We start from the raw sequence: 20642 nt of genomic DNA on the forward strand, positions 1-20642 counted from the left end.
ATTCTGTACTTTACAGGCCCACTCCACCCTAAACAAACAGATTCACATGCACTCAATCTATTTCAGATGAGTCAGTTGACAATGTTATGATCTACTGACTAAGTCAAAGTACATCATGAATATAGGAGTCAGCAGCGCAACGCCAGCCTGGCTGCCATAGAGGAGCACACTGAGATGGTATAAGGAGGAGAGGGAGGGATGCAAAAAGAGAGCGTTTGTGTGAGAGAGCAAACGATGTAACGTAGATTGAGGTATGTCTTTTTGTGATAACTCAATCTGAGGAGAGGAGAATGGGAAAGAATAAGATGAGCCAACAGGGTTGTTGGACTCAGAGCGTAGGGTCTGTGCAGGCCCGAGGGGGGGCGGGAGTCTATTTGCTGTGGACTGTGAGGCCTATGGACCCTGGGTGTGTGTGAGAGAGGCGTTGGCCTGGATGCCAGGTAACAAATAACTGTCCACCTGTGTGAAACCCATTCAAGATCATAAACCACTACTAAGGACTTCACAGTGAATAAAAATAAACATACTCTACTTATATCTCTTGTAGATATTGTAGGGTTGTATTACTGTATGCATAACAGCATTAGGTTTTTGACCTCTCCTGTATATGTTATCATCTGTTTCAATCATTCGTCACATCTGATGCTTAGCATTCTTCCTGTTCAGCATTTGTTTATTGGTATCCACGGTGTTGTTTTCAATGTTTGTCATTTCACATGAGCCTGGAGGGGTGGGTGATCACACCATCATTGCTATGGGTGGGGTTGTACAGGGATACTGTTGGTGTCGGAGTACATCTACAACATCATAGAGCTGTTTGTGTGCAGTATTCTAACAACCACACTTGCGCTATGCAGAATACTCACTTAGAGTTCACATAGGCAGAGTGATACTTGTAGAAAATGTCATGTGACCTTCATAAGCTCCCCAGACAATTATAAACTGAGTGTTATTTTTGTCAAATGCAGAACTGCCAAGAAATGTGTGCTGCTTTCACAGAGTTTTAGCACGTGAAAGAGGCTGCCTCTTATTTAGGAAGAATGATTCTTAATCATGAGGTTATGATGTCAATGTAATTCAATTAAATCATTTTCCCTCTTACAAGCAGTTAAATGCTGCTAATTTGATTATTTTCAAATAGATTGAAGTCAAAACTGTAACTCGACGACTCAGGAACATTCACTGTCTTCTTGCTAAGCAACTCCAGTGAAGATTTGACCTTGTGTTTTAGGTTACTGTCCTGCTAAAAGGTGAATTAATCTCCCAGTGTCTGGTGGAAAGCAGATTGAACCAGGTTTTCCTCTAGGATTTTGCCTGTGCTTAGCTCCCTTCTGTTGATTTTTTAAATCCTTTTTGTCCTTAACAATTACTAGCATACCATACTATGATGCAGCCACAACTATGCTTGAAAATATGGAGAGTGGTACTCAGTAATGTGTTGTATTGGATTTGCCCCAAACATAACACTTTGTATTCAGTGCAAAAGTTAATTGCTTTTTCTTTGCAGTATTGCTTTAGTGCCTTGTTGCAAAGAGAGTGCATGTTTTGGAATATTTTTTATTCTGTACAGGCTTCCTTCTTTTTACTCTGTCAATTAAGTTACTATTATGAAGAAACTACAATGTTGTTGATCCATCCTCAGTTTTCTCCTATCACAGCCATTCAACTCTGTAACTGTTTTAAAGTAATCATTGGCCTCATGGGGAAATCCCTGAGCAGTTTCCTTCCTCTCCGGCAACTGAGGTAGGAAGGACACCTGTATCTTTGTAGTGACTGGGTGTATTGATACACCATCTAAAGTGTAATTAATAACTTCACCATGATCAAAGGGATATTCAATGTCTGCTTGTTTTTTTTACCCATCTACCAATAGGGGCCATTCTTTGCTTGGCATTGCAAAACCTCTCTGGTCTTTGTGGTTAAATCTGTTTGAAATTCACTGCTCGGCTGAGGGACCTGACAGATAATTGTGTGTGTGGGGTAGAGAGATGAGGTAGTCATTCAAAAAAACACACACAGAGTCCATGCAATTTATTATGTGAGTTCTTAAGCAAATTCTTACTCCTGAACTTATTTAGGCTTGCCACAACAAAGGGGTTGAATACATGTTGACTCAAGCGTTTCATTTTTTAAATTCATTTGTAAACATTTCTAAAAACATTATTCCATTTTGACATTGTGTTGTATTGTGAGTTGGCCAGTGACAAATCGAAAATGTAATCATTTTAAATTCAGGCTATAACACAACAAAATGTGGAAAAAGTCAAGGGGTGTGAATACTTTCTGAAGGGACTGTATACATATTATGAAAGAGTGTAAATATATGAAGACATAAAGGTAAAGATACTGTATATAGGTAAATAGATACACTGCAATATATAGATATATTGTAGTTAGATTTCCTCAGTATACATTTCCCATCTTCCATTTAGCTAGCTGTTTCAGTATTATAATGCAATTTATATACAGTATTTTGATTATTTTTTTACGTATTAAAACGGGGTGGGGGGGGGGGGGGGTTCAGACATGTACTGTTTAAATCTAGCTTGTCAAATTTGTTTTATTTTAGGGTATGAAGTTGCCTATTTGCTTCTTCCCATATAGCTCTTAAGTTCCATACAGAAGTGTCTAGGCCAACTGTTGTCGAAACAGGGCAAACCCATCCTCAACCCAAGGCTTTGCGGGTCAAAGTGTCAACTGCTCAAACTCTTCTCCAATGGTTTTCTCTTATTCTTGGTACTTCATTGATCAATGAATCTTATTGATTAACCAGAGTCCACTCCACACACCTGGTTTTCCAAGTCCAAATAAGCCAGTGATTGAAGGAAAACCAGATCTGTAGTCAGCTTATGTTGGGGAGAATCTCTTAACCAAAGACCCGTGATGTCTTCAAAGTGTAGAGACCTTGTGTGGCGAGATGATGGTGATGAGTGAGCGCCCGTCCAGTGGGGCAAACACCGGGTACAGCTTCTCCTTGAACTTGCCTGTGAATGTATAGATGTGGGTCTTGGTCTCTGCGTTGTAGAAGGAGATCTGTCCTTCCTCATAGTCTAGATAGATCCCCATCCGGCGGGCCACCAGACCCAGGGGCAGGGGCGTCTCAGGCTTGGTACAGGCGTAGAACTGGTGCATACTGCGCCACAGGGTCCAGTAGCCAGTCTGGGGGCTCATGGGGAAGCGGCCCTGGCGTTCGGCACTCGCCGTGGTCAGGCCGACCCGCCAGTAGCCGTTGTTGGCTATGTCGACTTCCCAGTAGTGCCGTCCGGAGGCGTAACCCTCCCAGCCCAGCACGCCAGGCCAGGCGTCGAAGCGCTGGGGACTGAAGGGCAGATTGGACTCAGATATGCCCTCCTGGACCTTGCGGTGGTCATCTGAGAGCTGGAGCCACAGGTGGTTGGTCATGGGGTCAAAGGTCACATCGGCTACAGGGAGGAGAGAGTTGACAACTTTTTGAAATATGCTACACATGTTTTACTTTCACCATTTTAAATAACATTCTGTCATCCATTTTCCACTCTGTGTCTTTTCTATCCTAGTAGTACCAATATTTTGTTGTAAGTTTAACGTTTGGGCAAAATGTATGAAAATGCTTTAAATGTATATTTTTATTCATTTTTTTTTCTGTGATTATTTTTTAAATGAATTAATAGTTCATATTAAAGCATGTGTCCAAATAGACGGATAGTTACCTGATGCACTGATCATCCAGTTCCACACAGAGTTAGGGATGTATCTTGGAGTGCCTGCCTTCCAGGTGCACTGCTTCGCTGACAGCCACAGCGGAGAAATGCCACCCTGAAAATAGGAACACAGACAAAGTGTATGAATGTAGGTAAAGAATTGTCTTTAATAGTTTCATTTCCACCATATTACTGTGAGCTGAAATGGTATACAGCGTATTCGAAAATAATTCAGACCCCTTCCCTTTTCCCACATTTTGTTACGTTACAGCCTTATTCTTAAATGGATTAAATACATTTTTTCTCACGTAATCTACACACACTAACCCATAATGACAAAGCGAAAACTGTTTTTTTTGCTAATTAAAAAAGTATTCAGACCCTTTGCTATGAGACTTCAAATTGAGCTCCAGTGCATCCTGTTTCCATTGAACGTCCTTCAGATGTTTCTACAACTTTACCTGTGGTAAATTTAATTAATTGGACATGATTTGGAAAGGCACATGCGTGTCTATATAATACCCACAGTTGACAGTGCATGTCAGAGCAAAAACCAAGCCATGAGGTCGAAGGAATTGTCCGTAGAGCTCTGAGACAGGATTGTGTCGAGGCACAGATCTGGGGAAGGGTACCAAAACATTTCTGCAGCATTGAAGGTCCCAAAGAACACAGTGGCCTCCATCATTCTTAAATGGAAGAAATTTGAAACCACAAAGACTCTTCCTAGACATGGCCGCCCGGCCAAACTGAGCAATCAGGCAAGAAGGGCCTTGGTCAGGGATGTGACCAAGAACCCGGTGGTCACTCTGACAGAGCTCCAGAGTTCCTCTGTAGAGATGGGAGAACCTTCCAGAAGGACAACCATCTCACTCCACCAATCAGGCCTTTTATGGTAGAGTGGCCAGACAGAAGCCACTCTTCAGTAAAATGAACATGACAGCCCGATTGTCATTTGCCAAAAGGCACCAAAGGGACTCAGACCATGAGAAACAAGATTCTTTGGTCTGATGAAACCAAGATTGCACTCTTTGGCCTGAATGCCAAGTGCCACTTCTGGAGGAAACCGGGCACCATCTCTATGGTGAAGCATGGTGGTGGCAGCATCATGTTGTGGGGATGTTTTCAGTTTGCAGGGACTTGAAGACTAATCAGGATCGAGGGAAAGATGAACGGAGTAAAGTACAGAGAGATCCTTGATGAAAACCTGCTCCAGAGCGCTCAGGACTTCAGACTGGGGCGAAGGTTCACCTTCCAACAGGACAACAACCCTAAGCACACAGCTAAGACAATGCAGGAGTGCCTTCGGGACAAGTTTCTGAATTTCCTTGAGTGGCACAGCCAGAGCCCGGACTTGAGCCCGATCGAGCAACTCTGGAGAGACCTGAAAATTGCTTTGTAGCGAGGTGACAAAGCCTGAGAGGATCTGCAGAGAAGAATGGGAGAAACTCCCCAAATCAGGTGTGCCTCGAGTCTAAAGACACTGCATGTAAATTTGATTATGTAGACTATATAACTATATAGCTGATTCTCAATCTACGTTTAAGAGGAAATAGTGCTAATTTCAATGGATTCTGTCAAGTGTACGACTTCAGAAAAGAAGTTGTACATAACATTCTGAGTTACAGTGCCTTGCGAAAGTATTCGGCCCCCTTGAACTTTGCGACCTTTTGCCACATTTCAGGCTTCAAACATAAAGATATAAAACTGTATTTTTTGGTGAAGAATCAACAACAAGTGAGACACAATCATGAAGTGGAACGACATTTATTGGATATTTCAAACTTTTTTAACAAATCAAAAACTGAAAAATTGGGCGTGCAAAATTATTCAGCCCCTTTACTTTCAGTGCAGCAAACTCTCTCCAGAAGTTCAGTGAGGATCTCTGAATGATCCAATGTTGACCTAAATGACTAATGATGATAAATACAATCCACCTGTGTGTAATCAAGTCTCCGTATAAATGCACCTGCACTGTGATAGTCTCAGAGGTCCGTTAAAAGCGCAGAGAGCATCATGAAGAACAAGGAACACACCAGGCAGGTCCGAGATACTGTTGTGAAGAAGTTTAAAGCCGGATTTGGATACAAAAAGATTTCCCAAGCTTTAAACATCCCAAGGAGCACTGTGCAAGCGATAATATTGAAATGGAAGGAGTATCAGACCACTGCAAATCTACCAAGACCTGGCCGTCCCTCTAAACTTTCAGTTCATACAAGGAGAAGACTGATCAGAGATGCAGCCAAGAGGCCCATGATCACTCTGGATGAACTGCAGAGATCTACAGCTGAGGTGGGAGACTCTGTCCATAGGACAACAATCAGTTGTATATTGCACAAATCTGGCCTTTATGGAAGAGTGGCAAGAAGAAAGCCATTTCTTAAAGATATCCATAAAAAGTGTTGTTTAAAGTTTGCCACAAGCCACCTGGGAGACACACCAAACATGTGGAAGAAGGTGCTCTGGTCAGATGAAACCAAAATTGAACTTTTTTGGCAACAATGCAAAACGTTATGTTTGGCGTAAAAGCAACACAGCTCATCACCCTGAACAAACCATCCCCACTGTCAAACATGGTGGTGGCAGCATCATGGTTTGGGCCTGCTTTTCTTCAGCAGGGACAGGGAAGATGGTTAAAATTGATGGGAAGATGGATGGAGCCAAATACAGGACCATTCTGGAAGAGAACCTGATGGAGTCTGCAAAATACCTGAGACTGGGACGGAGATTTGTCTTCCAACAAGACAATGATCCAAAACATAAAGCAAAATCTACAATGGAATGGTTCAAAGATAAACATATCCAGGTGTTAGAATGGCCAAGTCAAAGTCCAGACCTGAATCCAATCGAGAATCTGTGGAAAGAACTGAAAACTGCTGTTCACAAATGCTCTCCATCCAACCTCACTGAGCTCGAGCTGTTTTGCAAGGAGGAATGTGAAAAAATGTCAGTCTCTCGATGTGCAAAACTGATAGAGACATACCCCAAGCGACTTACAGCTGTAATCACAGCAAAAGGTGGCGCTACAAAGTATTAACTTAAGGGGGCTGAATAATTTTGCACGCCCAATTTTTCAGTTTTTGATTTGTTAAAAAAGTTTGAAATATCCAATAAATGTCGTTCCACTTCATGATTGTGTCCCACTTGTTGTTGATTCTTCACAAAAAAATACAGTTTTATATCTTTATGTTTGAAGCCTGAAATGTGGCAAAAGGTCGCAAAGTTCAAGGGGGCCGAATACTTTCGCAAGGCACTGTATGTTTTATGAGAAGAGCTCTAATAAACTACTTCTCTAACTTAGTGTTGACCACTTTTACAGTGTTTTTCCTTCATTTTTTGGGAGGTGTGTATGTTTTTGTGTTTGCTTGTGTGTTTTTGTGTGTGTGTGTGTGTGGGCGTGTGTGTGTGTGTCGTCTCACCTTGCAGTCCTCCTTGAGCAGTGACCAAGTAATGAACTCCAGTAAGGGCAGGAGGTTGATCAGTCTCTTCTTCCTCAGACCCAGCAGACGCAGAACATTGCCTAGCTCATTGCTCTGCACCCCACAACGCTGTGTAGACAGACACATAGCCAGACAGACGTTAATACCAAGTCATCTCTATCAGTCCTATCACACTTTTTAGCCCTTATGCTAAATGGTATCTATTTGGTAGCAAATCTGCAGATAGCAGTTAACCAATGCTGTTTGAATGCTAGGTTATACAAATTGCAATCTGTTTGGAACACAGTTTTTCCCCCATTTCCATCCTTGGTAGTGTCCTTTTGTTTCTCATATACATTTGTATCCTTGACCTTGACCCGTTACCCCTGACCTCTCACCTCTGAGGCGCTCTGCAGCTCCTTGGCCCACTCCATGATCCTCTGCTGCACTTCCTCATCGGGGTCCTTCTCGCCATCCTTGTTTTCTTCTTCCTCTTCCTCCTCACATCTCTCCTGCACCCAGGGCCTAGCCTTCGCCAGCTGAGGAAACACAGAGGAATACAGTTGAAGGTTTTCAGTCACATACAACGTAATTTATTTATGAATAAATGCTGTCTGAATTTAAGCATGCTCCCTCTTATTCTCTCTCTCTCCCTCTCTCTCCATCCCCTTCTGGAGGATCTGAGCCCTAGGACCATGCCTAAGGACTACCTGGCCTGATGACTCCTGGCTGCCTCCAGTCCACCTGGTTGTGCTGCTACTCCAATTTCAACTGTTCTGCCTGCGACTATGGAACCCTGACCTGTTCACTGGACATGCTACCTTGTCCCGGGCCTGGTGTTTATGACTCTCTCTCTCTCTCTGCTGTCTCGACCTCTGAATGACCCTGCTCGTCAGCTATGAATGTTTGGCCATGCACTATCTCCACCCGGCACAGCCAGAAGACGACTGGCCAGCCCTCAGAGCCTGGTTCCTCTTTAGGTTTCTTCCTAGGTTCCTGCCTTTCTAGGGAGTTTGTCATAGCCACCGTGCCTCTACATCTGCATTGCTTGCTGTTTGGGGTTTTAGGCTGGGTTTCCTTACAGCACTTTGTGACATCCGCTGATGTCACAAGGGCTTTATAAATACATTTGATAGTTATGATACTTCAAGCGAACATTTGATAGAGTACAAAAGAGTCAGTATTCATTTTTTTCTCGCCTTGTCGACGCTGTTGAGCTCATTGGCCCACAGCAGAATGAGTTTCCTGCTCTCTTCCAGACTGCGTTCTGTTTTCAGTTCCACCGGGGTCTCTCCTTTACTGGTGCCCTTCCCCGCATCACTGCCACTCTGCAACAAGACAACACAGCAACCAGGTCGATACCATACTGTACAGTCTCAATAGTGTGTATAGCTATCTCATCTCAATCCTCTTAATGTCAAAGCAATGTTGTAGAAATTCCTGCAAAAAGGCGAAAAACAACTAGGCATCAAGTAAATTACTAGATCAAATGAATTCAAAATGGGATCAAATGAATTCAAAATGGTATCGTTGAGAGTGTTTTTTGTTTACGTAACCCTGTTACTGCCTGGGAGGCCAGAAGCCAGGTCAGCACTCCCCGCCATATCTCCAACCCCATCTGGCCCCCCTTGCATTTCAACACGTTTTCATATCATATGCTATCTGGGAGGCCCTCGCCGATCCCCCCCCCCTCCTCAAAGTTTCCTAGTAACTGACAGAAGCCCCTCTAAGCCGGGCCTACTATTTTTCCTCACCTCACATTTTGCATGAATACAAATAAAGGACAAAATAACACTCACTAATACTATCATACTAACATTGTACATGTGTATATATCTGAACATTCTCAGTTACTGATTTTGTTCCCTCCTCCCTTGTTCTTTCTATAGATATATATCTCCCCCCCCTCCCCTCCCTCTCTCTCCCTTTCAGGGTCCTACTGTACCTTGCAGACTTGGGCCACCTGCTCCTTCCAATGGTTGATGAAGCGGACACACTCCTGCAGACTGCGCAGGTTCTTCATGCCATTCTGATGAGGGTGTTGCTACAAAGGACACACGCACACACATACAGTATGAACAGTGTGGTGGATGAATCAGAATTAGTTGGGTAACATAAATAAGATGTTTTATTTACATAATATGCTTATGTAAATACTTGTCATTCGAATGTTTCCCTTTGGACTATAGGGTTGGCAGTTGCACTTATCCCTTCTCAACGAGGGCTCAGTCACTTGGGGCCCGGAGAGGTCAGGTTTGTCTTCATATGTGAATGTATCTGTCAAACCATCTGGTGCTATGCAGAATATCAGTAGGGGAGGAGGACAGAATGGAACATTGTCTTCTTATGTGAATGTGTCTTTACCTATTCCTAAACCATGTGAAGGGATGGCGTGATTAATGGGGAACCAATTAATTGTCTCCACAATGTCTGTACGCCAGTCACTCCCTCCTTTTCCCATTGGGGGGGAGGAGTATGGCGGTGTCTGGAACCATTGTATGACCCCTCTGATGTTGCACTTGTCTTTCATAGTATATGACCTAGAGGCTCACTCCCCTCAGTGAGCTTGTCCAGGAGTGGGGTATACTTGAGATGGGAGTATCTAGAGTTGACAATTGATATATGCCATTGGATGAGTTGGTGTTCTTGTACTATGAAGTACCAGGAACGAGATTAGAACCTCGTCTTAGAGACCAAACTGAATGATAATTTATAGCTAATGCTATCTGGCTATGGGATACTCCTCTCTCAAGTAAAAGGCCCTTTGTGAACAGTTCCTAAGATCTGTGGTTCGTCATGTAAGTTGAGAGGGGTGTGTCTTGGCTATAAAATATCTTATTCTTTATTCTTATGCAGGGACTCTCAGAATTAATTATAGACACGGAATTGATCTGAGAGTCAAAGGGCTATTGTGAAGCTCATATTATTAAAGATGAAGTTTAAGTATAACTCTGACTGGTGTGTGGTTTGTAACTCTCCTCATTTGGTAATACAGGAAATTGCTACGACAACAGGTAGGCAGGTAAAGGTAGAAAAACAATTGATATATGCCATTGGATGAGTTGGTGTTCTTGTACTATGAAGTACAAAGGAACATATACAGGTAGAAGAGTAGACAATTTAACAGGAAGTGTTTGGGATGGACTGGATGCTGATGTGATGCTGTGAGTGGATGGTGGTATGTGTGCGTGCATGTGTGTAGCCTACCGATGAGCGATGTTTGAAGGGGGCACTGCTCTTGCGGGGGCTGGTAGGGGCTGAGCTGTGGGCCTGGAGGTCCTCTTCAGGAAGGTTCCAGCGCACCGCCCCAATGGATTGACTCTGGGTAGAGCTCTCCAACTTCAGCTGGGAGTTAAGCTCTGGAGGTGAAATAGTGATAAAATTAGATTAGAGTGGATGAGGGGAGGAGATGCACATACATTTTAGAGTCAGATTTAACTAAGCGTATACATTTAACTAAGTCAGATTTAATTAAATCAAATGAGTTATTGCTTAAAGGCCCAGTGCAGTCAAAAATTCGATTTCCTGTGATTTATATATATTTCCACACTATGAAGTTGGAATAATACTGTGAAATTGGGAAGATTGTGATAATTCCCTTTTAGTGTAAGAGCTGTTTGAAAAGACCGCCTGAAATTTCAGCCTGTTGTGGTGGGATGGAGTTTTGGCCTGCTGGCAACATCACCAGGCCGTAAATTAGTTAATAAACCAATAAGAAAGAGAGCTAGTTTTAACAGCTAGTTTTCAGTTTTCCCCTTCCCACAGACCCCTTCCAAACAGTCCTGTCAAAATTCTTGCTTGAGAAATTGCTCTTTGTTAACCCACTGAACACAGAAGTCCATTCAATGTCTATTCCATGTTGGATCAATGTAATTTCGTGAAAGGACGTGGAAAAAACATTGATTCAACTTATGTGTACCCGTTGGAAAGAAGCAATTGATGCATTTTTTGGACCATTTTAATGGAAAACAATCACAGTAATTGTTACCAGAAATGATTTGATATTGAGAATTTTAAAAACCGTCTGCATTGGACATTCAAAAGATAAACAATTATAAAATAGTATATGCTCTATTGTTCATTGTTCATTGTTAATTATTACGAAGCGGCCAAGTCCTATGAACGCATACAGTAGATAGATTCATTGTTCGATGCTTGTATTTGATGATTGCCTAACTATTGGACGATTGTGATCTATCTGATTAGATAAAGATTTAATACCATTTTGGAATCAATTAAATATCCATATTAGAACAATAGATAATTATCCATGTAGTCACATTTAATATAATGGCATGCGATTCTAAATACTCTAGTTCTAAACAACGGTTGCATACACTACCGTTCAAAAGTTTGGGGTCACTTAGAAATGTCTTTGTTTTTGAAAGAAAAGCACATTTTTTATCCATTGAAATAACGTTGTGTTAGCTAATCCAAGTTTATAATTTTAAAAGGCTAATTGACCATTAGAAAACCCTTTTGCAATTATGTTAGCACAGCTGAAAACTGTTGTCCTGATTAAAGAAACAATAAAACTGGCCTTCTTTAGACTAGTTTAGTATCTGGAGTATCAGCATTTGTGTGTTGGATTACAGGCCAAAATGGCCAGAAACAAATTACTTTCTTCTGAAACTCGTCAGTCTATTCTTGTTCTGAGAAATGAAGGCTATTCCATGCGAGAGATTGCCAAGAAACTGAAGATCTCATACAACGCTGTGTACTACTCCCTTCACAGAACAGCGCAAACTGGCCCTAACCAGAATAGAAAGATGAATGGGAGGCCACGGTGCACAACTGAGCAAGAGGACAAGTACATTAGAGTGTCTAGTTTGAGAAACAGACGCCTCACAAGTCCTCAACTGGCAGCTTCATTAAATAATATCCGCAAAACACCAGTCTCAGCGTCAACAATGAAGAGGCGCGACTCCGGGATGCTGGCCTTCTAGGCAGAGTTCCTCTGTCCAGTGTCTGTGTTCTTTTGCCCATCTTAATATTTTCTTTTTATTGGCCAGTCTGAGATACGTCTTTTTCTTTGCAACTCTGCCTAGAAGGCCAGTATCCCAAAGTCGCCTCTTATGTGAAGATGTCGTGATGCATGAGGCAAATGGTGGTAACACCAGATACTGACTGGTTATCTGATCCATGCCCCTACCTTTTTTTTAAGGTGTCTGGGACCAACAGATGCATATCTGTAATCCCAGTCATGTGAAATCCATAGATTTTGGTTTAATGAATTCATTTTAATTGACTGATTTCTTTATACTGTAGCTCAGTAAAATCTTTGAAACTGTTGCATGTTACGTTTCTATTTTTGTTCAGTATAGAATCAGCTGGGGGATGATTTTTTTGGGACTAAAACATAATAATTTCAAATCTTGCTTACATTTGTATATGATCACATATATACAGTGCTTTCGGGAAAGTATTCAGGCCCCTTGACTTTTTCCACATTTTATTACATTACAACCTTAATCTTAAATTGAATAAATGTAAAAAGTCAACTACAATTTTTTTTGCTAATTTATAAAAAATACAGAAATACCTTATTTACATAAGTATTCAGATCCTTTTCTATAAGACCCGAAATTGAGTTCAAGTGCATCCTGTTTCCATTGACCATCCTTGAGATGTATCTACAACTTCATTGGAGTCCACTTGTGGTAAATTCAATTGATTGGACATGATTTGGAAAAGCACACAGCTGTCTATATAAGGTCCCACAGTTGACAGTGCATGTCAGATCAAAGACCAAGCCATGAGGTTGAAGGACTCAGGATTGTGTCTAGGTACAGATCTGGGGAAGGGTACCAAACTATTTCTGCAGCATTGACAGTCCCCAAGAACACAGGAACCTCCATCCCTCTTAAATGGAAGAAGTTTGTAACCACCAAGACTCTTCCTAGAGCTGGCCCCCTCTGCCAAACTGAGCAATTGGGGGAGAAGGGCCTTGATCAGGGAGGTGACCAAGTACCCGCTGGTCCTCTGTGGAGATGGGAGAACCTTCCAGAAGGCAAGCCATCTCTGAAGCACACCACCAATAAGGTCTTTAAGGTAGAGTTGCCAGACGGAAGCCACTCCTCAGTAAAAGGCACATGACAGCGTGTTTGGAGTTTGCCAAAAGGCACTCAAAGACTCTCAGACCATGACAAACAAGATTCTCTGATCTGATGAAACCAATATTAAACTCTTTGGCCTGAATGCTGAGATTCACATCTTTACGAAACCTGGCACCATCCCTACAGTGAAGCATGGTGGTGGGAGCATCATGCTGTGGGGATGTTTTTCAGGGGCAGGGACTGGAAGACTAGTCAGGATCGAGACAAAGACGAACAAAGCAAAGTACAGAGATCCTTGAAGAAAACCTCCAGAGCGCTCACCTCCTCAGACTGGGGCGAACGTTCACCTTCCAACAGGACAACGACCCTAAGCACACAGCCAAGACAATGCAGGAGTGGCCCAGCCAGGGCCTGGACTTAAACCTGATCGAACATCTCTGGAGAGACCTGAAAATAGCTGTGCAGCAAATCTCCAACCTGACGGAGCTTGAGAGGATCTGCAGAGAAGAATGGGAGAAACTCCCCAAATACAGGTGTGCCAAGCTTGTAGCGTTATACCCAAAAAGACTCAAGGCTGTAATCGCTGCAAAAGGTGCTTCAACAAAGTACTGAGTAAAGGGTCTGAATACTTGTGTAAATGTGATATATAATTAGCAGAAAAAGTCTAAAAACCTGTTTTTGCTTTGTCATTACGGGATATTGTGTGTAGATTGATGAGGGGAAAAAACGATTTAATCAATTTTAGAATAAGGTTGTAACCTAACAAAATGTGGAAAATGTCTGAATACTTTCGAAAGGCTTTGTATATATGTATAAGACAATAATGTATAACATATCTAATATATCCAATATTATAATATAATACCGTTAATAGGGAACAATACTTACTAGACACCTTCAGAATGCTCTTCATCTTGAAAGTTTCCATCCTCAGTCCTGTATGGACAAGGTAGACTCCTTACAATATATTCCATTTTAACAATAGAGGCAAAGAGGCCACTGATATTACTATGTATCCACATGTTGAATTTTACAAAATGGCACAACCTAATTAAAAACTGAAAGTCCACTAGCAAGCTTTGAATATACAACACAATGGTATGTAATATCTACACAAAATCGAAACGCAGATCTAAGACCAATGCCAGATGCAGTTGTTGAAGCTATGAAAATGACTTCAGTAGAGAAATGTAATCTACATCATAATGAAAACTACAGCAATGGCTATGTCCTTACATCAGACGAAATGATAAAGAATGAAACATTTGAGATAAAAATCGCCAAATAAAACATTCTACCCTATGCATGTAGGTCGGGCTGGTGCGCGGTCGTGGTGGTGGTGGTGGTGGTGGTAAGACTGGACAGCAAACCCTGCTCATCTACTGTTTTTGTTACATGCTGAGGTGGTTTAATCTTTGGACCTTTTATGGTGCTTGGGAAAGCAAGAAGGAGGGGGGGATCTTTCTGCAGGTATAATCAGCCTACCTTCCCAGAAATCCATATTGGCTATACCATGAGGAGAGCGCGTGAGATTCTAGTCTAGCGATAAGGGGTCACACGTTGATTACATAATGTGACACAGAATTACCATCTTTGGCTCCGTTTACACAGGCAGACCAATTCTGATCTTTTTTCCACTAATTGGTCTTTTGACCAATCAGATCAGCTCTGAAAACAGGAGTGAAAGTAGATTTCTTACCTTACGGGACACCCAAGTTCGAGCACACATTTTTTTGTATAGCCAAGATGTCCAGTGGAGGCTGCTGAGGGGATGTTTTTCAGGGGCAGGGACTGGAAGACTAGTCAGGATCGAGACAAAGACGAACAAAGCAAAGTACAGAGATCCTTGAAGAAAACCTCCAGAGCGCTCACCTCCTCAGACTGGGGCGAACGTTCACCTTCCAACAGGACAACGACCCTAAGCACACAGCCAAGACAATGCAGGAGTGGCCCAGCCAGAGCCTCATAATAATGGTTGGAACGGAGCAAAAGGAATGGCATCAAACACATGTAAATCATGTTAGTTTTGTCATGTTTTTTTTTTTTGTTTACCACTCTTTTTCTACCCAATTTCCAATTTTCGTCCGCTGATTCCGCTCCATCCTTTACCACAAGCCCACCCTCCCATATTAAGGTGCCACCAACCTCTTGTGGCTTAATCATAGAATTACATAGGCCTACACAATCCCTATTCAGTTCATATATGATCTCTGTGTGCCTAGTAGCCTAGGCCTAGTAAAGATTTGTCATTTCACTTTAATCATGCATTCATTACCTTTTAATGTGGCATAAACACAGCCTGTCATGATGTTAACATCTGATTGTCAAACATTCACTTCAAAAACATTCACTTCGTTTTGTTGTTTTGTATTAGTTTTGTTCAGTGTTTGATCTTCCATTCAAAGAAATATGTACACTTACCACGCTGCGCCTTGGTCTCCTCCATATGACAACCGTGACACCGTGCTTACTGAGGTATGGCCTATACTGTCGCCGTGAAATGTAATTTTAGGAATGCCCATCTAAAACATCAAAACGCTTGCATACACCGTAGCCAAATACATTTAAACTCCGTTTTTCACAATTCCTGACATTTAATCATAGTAAGATTTCCCTGGCTTAGGTCAGTTAGGATCACTTTAACAATGTGAAATGTCAGAATAATAATAGAGAGAATGATTTATTTCAGCTTTTCTTTCTTTCATCACATTCCCAGTGGGTCAGAAGTTTACATACACTCAATTAGTATTTGGTAGAATTGCTTTTAAATGGTTTAACTTGGGTCAAACGTTTCAGGTAGCCTTCCACAAGCTTCCCACAATAGGTTGGGTGAATTTTGGCCCATTACTCCTGACAGAGCTGGTGTAACTGAGTTGTTGTTGTCCTTAAGCCATTTTGCCACAACTTTAGAAATATGCTTGGGGTCATTGTCCATTTGGAAGACCATTTGCGATCAAGCTTTAACTTCCTGACTGATGTCTTGAGATTTTGCTTCAATATACCCACATAATTTTCCTCCCTCATGATGCCATCTATTTTGTGAAGTGCACCAGTCCCTCCTGCAGCAAAGCACCCCCGCAACATGATGCTGCCACCCACGTACTTCACGGTTGGGATGGTGTTCTTCGGCTTGCAAGCCTCCCCCTTTTCCCTCCAAACATAACAATGGTCATTATGGCCAAACAGTTACATTTTTGTTTCATCAGACCAGAGGACATTTCTCCAAACAGTACAATCCTTGTCCCCATGTCCAGTTGCAAACCGTAGTCTGGCTTTGTTATGGTGGTTTTGGAGCAGTGGCTTCTTCCTTGCTGAGCAGCCTTTCAGATTATGTCGATTTAGGACTCGTTTTACTGTGGATATAGATACTTTTGTACCTGTTTCCTCCAGCATCTTCACAAGTTCCTTTGCTGTTGTTCTGGGATTGATTTGCACTTTTCGCAACAAAGTACGTTCATCTCAACGAGACAGAACGTGTCTCCTTCCTGAGCGGTATGACGGCTGTGTGGTCCCATGGTGTTTATACTTGCGTACTATTGTTTGTACAGATACATGTGGTACCTTCAGGTGTTTGGGAATTTCTCCCAAGGATAAACCAGACTTGTGGATGTCTAAAAAATTATTTCGGAGGTCTTGGCTGATTTCTTTTGATTTTCCCATGTTGTCAAGCAAAGAGGCACCGAGTTTGAAGGTAGGCCTTTAAATACATCCACAGGTACACCTCCAATTGACTCAAGTGATGTCAATTAGCCTATCAGAAACTTCTAAAGCCATTACATCATTTTCTGGAATTTTCCAAGATGTTTAAAGGCACAGTCAAATTAGTGTATGTGAACTTCTAACCCAATGGAATTGTGATACAGTGAATTATAAGTGAAATAATCTGTCTGTTAACAATTTTTTGAAAATTACTTGTGTCATGCACAAAGTAGATATCCTAACCGACTTGCCAAAACTATAGTTTGTTCACAAGAAATTTGTGGAGTGGTTGAAAAACGAGTTTTAATGACTCCAACCTAAGTGTATGTAAACTTTCGACTTCAACTGTATACTGTAGCTCAAAAAGTAATACCAAGGGTATGTTGTGTAGTAAGCTGTTAGTTGCTCATGTGCCTCACCCTAATAATTTGGTCCCTTTCCCCTCATAAATGTGTCTACTGTTCAGACTTGGTGGTGCACATGTAGCCTATAGCTTGTTTTAGAGAAATGTAATAATCAAACATTGTAAGAGCTTTCATTGTCTGCATATAAGCATCCTTTGTTTATCCTAGGGTTCTGACTTGCTGTACAGGGAGAATACTGTAAGAACCGCTCATCTTTTGAATTCTGTGTCTGTACATTTCAAAAGTGCTGAACAAATATTTATATTGTCTATCTGTCCTAGCTCGCTCAATAACGTCTTAATCGAAATTACGGATTTTCCCTTATCCGCTTGTCGTCCCCTTATGCCATAGTTTGTACATCTCAGTTGTCAGTAGAAACTAAATTTGTTTAAGCAAGTCAGCCATATCAGCTATATTTTTTTTAAAGGCAGTAATTTAGGCTGAATGAACTGTTTCGCTGCCAGACAAGGCTCCGCTGATAGCCAGGTGTAGCAGTGGTAAGGATTCACTCCATGGTGCTGAAAAGAAAGCTCTGCTGTTGGGACAGCTTTATGTAGACCCTAACAGTTTGTGTATCTCTCTCCTTCTGAATAAACAACCATAAATCTGCCTGGTTGGCAAACCCAATCTGAACTTTGTTGCTGCTAAGTATTGCCCTGCTGTTGCTAAGACAAAAGTCAATAGCTATCATAAATTTGATAGATACGAATGCGGTGAGAGTTTGCATGGTTCTTTGCATCATGCATCATCTTGACCAGTCATGATCACATCTGAATTACTTACTGATAGTTGGAACTGGGAATTAGTGTCTAATAGTTGGTTTGCCAGGTGAAATGTCGCAGTGAATGGCCAAGAAAGGGGTTAAGGCCTTCCCACACTGTACGTCGGATTCAGTCTTTTACGATACAAACTGTACATCGGATTCAGTCGTTTACGATACAAACTGTACGTCGGATTCAGTCTTTTATGATAATTACATGTCACACTGTGCGATGTTCCCAAATTAAACTCTTGTGATCAACCTGGACAGATTGTGCAATTTGCTTCAGTTTGGTCGTCACATTCTGCGGTTGGCTTGGGAGCCTACGGTTGGCTTGGGAGCCTACTTCAGCCGACTTAGGCAGCTACATCAACTGCAGGGGTGCATTTGATCTGCACATGTGGCAGCACCAGCAGCTCAAGCCTCCTCTATGCTTATGCACGTTAAGTTAATTGAATTTGGAAAAACTAAAAGTATACATCTTACTAACCTTATATGTCAGAATCAAATATGCTTACCAAAAATAACATGGTTGCTGTGGTAGAACATTTATTTGGATTAGCAATTTTGTGAGTTCATCGAAGTCCCATCAGGTAACTGTCACGACTTCCACCGAAGGTAGTTCCTCTCCCTGTTCCTTCCTCTCCCTGTTCAGGCGGTGCTCCTCTCCCTGTTCCTTCCTCTCCCTGTTCAGGCGATGCTCCTCTCCCTGTTCCTTCCTCTCCCTGTTCAGGCGGTGTTCCTCTCCCTGTTCCTTCCTCTCCACGTTCAGGCGGTGCTCCTCTCCTTGTTCCTTCCTCTCCCTGTTCCTTCCTCTCCCTGTTCAGGCGGTGCTCCTCTCCCTGTTCCTTCCTCTCCCTGTTCCGGCGGTGCTCGGTGGTCGGAGTCTCCGGCCCACTAGCCATCACCGATCCTTTTTTCCTTTTCTGTTTGTTTTGTCTTTGGTTCTTTCACACCTGGTTTCATTTGCCTTAATTTCTGTGTGTATGTGTTTACCCTGTTACCTGCCTAGGTTTGTGCGGGATTATTTTATTTGTGATGTAGGTCGGTGAGGTTGTGCCCATTTTTTATTTTCACGCACTTAATAAGTGTCACGTTCTGACCATCGTTCGTATCTGTTTTCCTTGTTTTAGTGTTGGTCAGGACGTGAGCTGGGTGGGCATTCTATGTTGTGTGTCTGGTTTGTCTATTTCTATGTTTGGCCTGATATGGTTCTCAATCAGAGGCAGGTGTTAGTCATTGTCTCTGATTGGGAACCATATTTAGGTAGCCTGTTTTGTGTTGGGTTTTGTGGGTGATTGTTCCTGTCTCTGTGTTTTGCACCAGATAGGGCTGTTTTTGGTTTTCCACGTTTATTGTTTTGTAGTGTTTGTGTTTATCTTTTTGTTATTAAACATGAATCAAAGAAACCACGCTGCGTTTTTGGTCCGCCTCTCTTTCACCAGAAGAAAACCGTTACAATAAGACTTGTGTTATTTGTTTGTTCCTCCTTGCGTGAGTAACAGGTGTCTATGTTGTCGAGGGCGTTTGACTTTTGTATTGTGCCATACCTGTATTTGGTAGACTTGCCTATTAAAAGTACTGCATCTCAGACATCTCGGCTCTCCTGCGCCCGACTCTTTCACCTACCTCCTAACGCAACATTGTCACAGTAACCTGATTTCAGATGTGTCAAGTAAACAAGATTATTAGGAAATCGTTTTCTTGCAAAGCATGTCAATGTGTAGATCAAATTATTTTAATAATCGGACTATTCACAACAATTGTATTATTGTGTGCATACTCAGTGCCGGAGGTGTTCCTGTTTGTTAGTCACCGGGAAAGGCTCAACATTTCAGACACTGCCAGAATTTTGTCTGCGCCCAAAACCACAAGTAGTGGTATTTAATCGTCAGACCTAGACCCTGTCACACTGAATGAGTTAAGATGTCTGACAATCAATTACAACCTAAGAATTTGCCCAAGATATGGAAATGTTGTTTGGGGATGGCAAAATCGTACAGTCTGTGTGGGCCTTAAAATAACCCTAATAGTGTGTGGGTGCATGTATTGGAAGGGGGTCCTTTTACAGTTTTGAGTGTTAATCGCACACTTCAAAGGAATGAAGGTCAATATTAGCCTAATGATCTCCAGGTTGCAACAGAAACCAACGGTCATCTCCACTTCAGGACAGACAATCAGTCCCCAGTCAAAGACAATAGACACTAGCTAGATATACACTTTAAGAACAAAAACATAGGCTATCTCTGACGACCTCAACAGTAGCCCCTGGAGGTTAACGTTTATGGAAGGTTAATTCCCTCAGGTGTAGGTGGGGTTAACCCGTTAAGTGTTTATCCAGTGATGGAAAAAGTGAAACAACCAAGGAACTTCTCACCATGCAGGTGAAAGGTCAAAATGGATTGATTATTCCAGTGAGGAAAACAAACAGGGGAGAATAGGTTCAGGTAATAAAAACTTAGTCACTTAATGAATGTGTCCCAAATGGCACCCTATTCCCTACATAGTGCACTACTTTTGACCTTATGGGCCCTGGTCAAAAGTAGTGCACTATATAGGGAATAGGGTGCCATTTGGAACGCAGACAATGTCATAGTGAGAGTTGACGAAGCCACCCTCTGTACGGG

At 42.1% G+C, this 20642-nt stretch overlaps 1 protein-coding gene across 1 annotated transcript; it reads right to left on the reverse strand.

Annotated features, from left to right (window-relative positions):
• Positions 1–2018: 2018 nt before the first annotated feature.
• LOC109906266 (nuclear factor 7, brain) lies at positions 2019–14532 on the reverse strand. Its single transcript, XM_020503879.2, has 9 exons — positions 14451–14532; positions 14041–14088; positions 10304–10455; positions 9042–9140; positions 8296–8424; positions 7495–7635; positions 7097–7225; positions 3690–3795; positions 2019–3422 (listed from the first exon to the last, which is right to left on the reverse strand). The coding sequence occupies exons 2-9, from the start codon at positions 14078–14080 to the stop codon at positions 2890–2892; spliced, it is 1329 nt and encodes a 442-aa protein (XP_020359468.1). The 5' UTR covers positions 14081–14088; positions 14451–14532; the 3' UTR covers positions 2019–2889.
• Positions 14533–20642: the final 6110 nt, after the last annotated feature.

The sequence above is a fragment of the Oncorhynchus kisutch genome, linkage group LG16, assembly GCF_002021735.2.
Source record: "Oncorhynchus kisutch isolate 150728-3 linkage group LG16, Okis_V2, whole genome shotgun sequence".
Classification (NCBI taxonomy): domain Eukaryota; kingdom Metazoa; phylum Chordata; class Actinopteri; order Salmoniformes; family Salmonidae; genus Oncorhynchus; species Oncorhynchus kisutch.

Bases quoted from the DNA above. Each gene is read 5' to 3' on its own strand.
- LOC109906266 (XM_020503879.2), bottom strand. From the start codon at position 14,080: ATGGAAACTTTCAAGATGAAGAGCATTCTGAAGGTGTCTA. The intron at 9,141-10,303 runs GTAGGCTACACA...TGTCCTTTGTAG, and splicing joins CCTTCAAACATCGCTCATCG to CAACACCCTCATCAGAATGG. The intron at 7,636-8,295 runs GCGAGAAAAAAA...GTGTTTCCTCAG, and splicing joins AGCTCAACAGCGTCGACAAG to CTGGCGAAGGCTAGGCCCTG.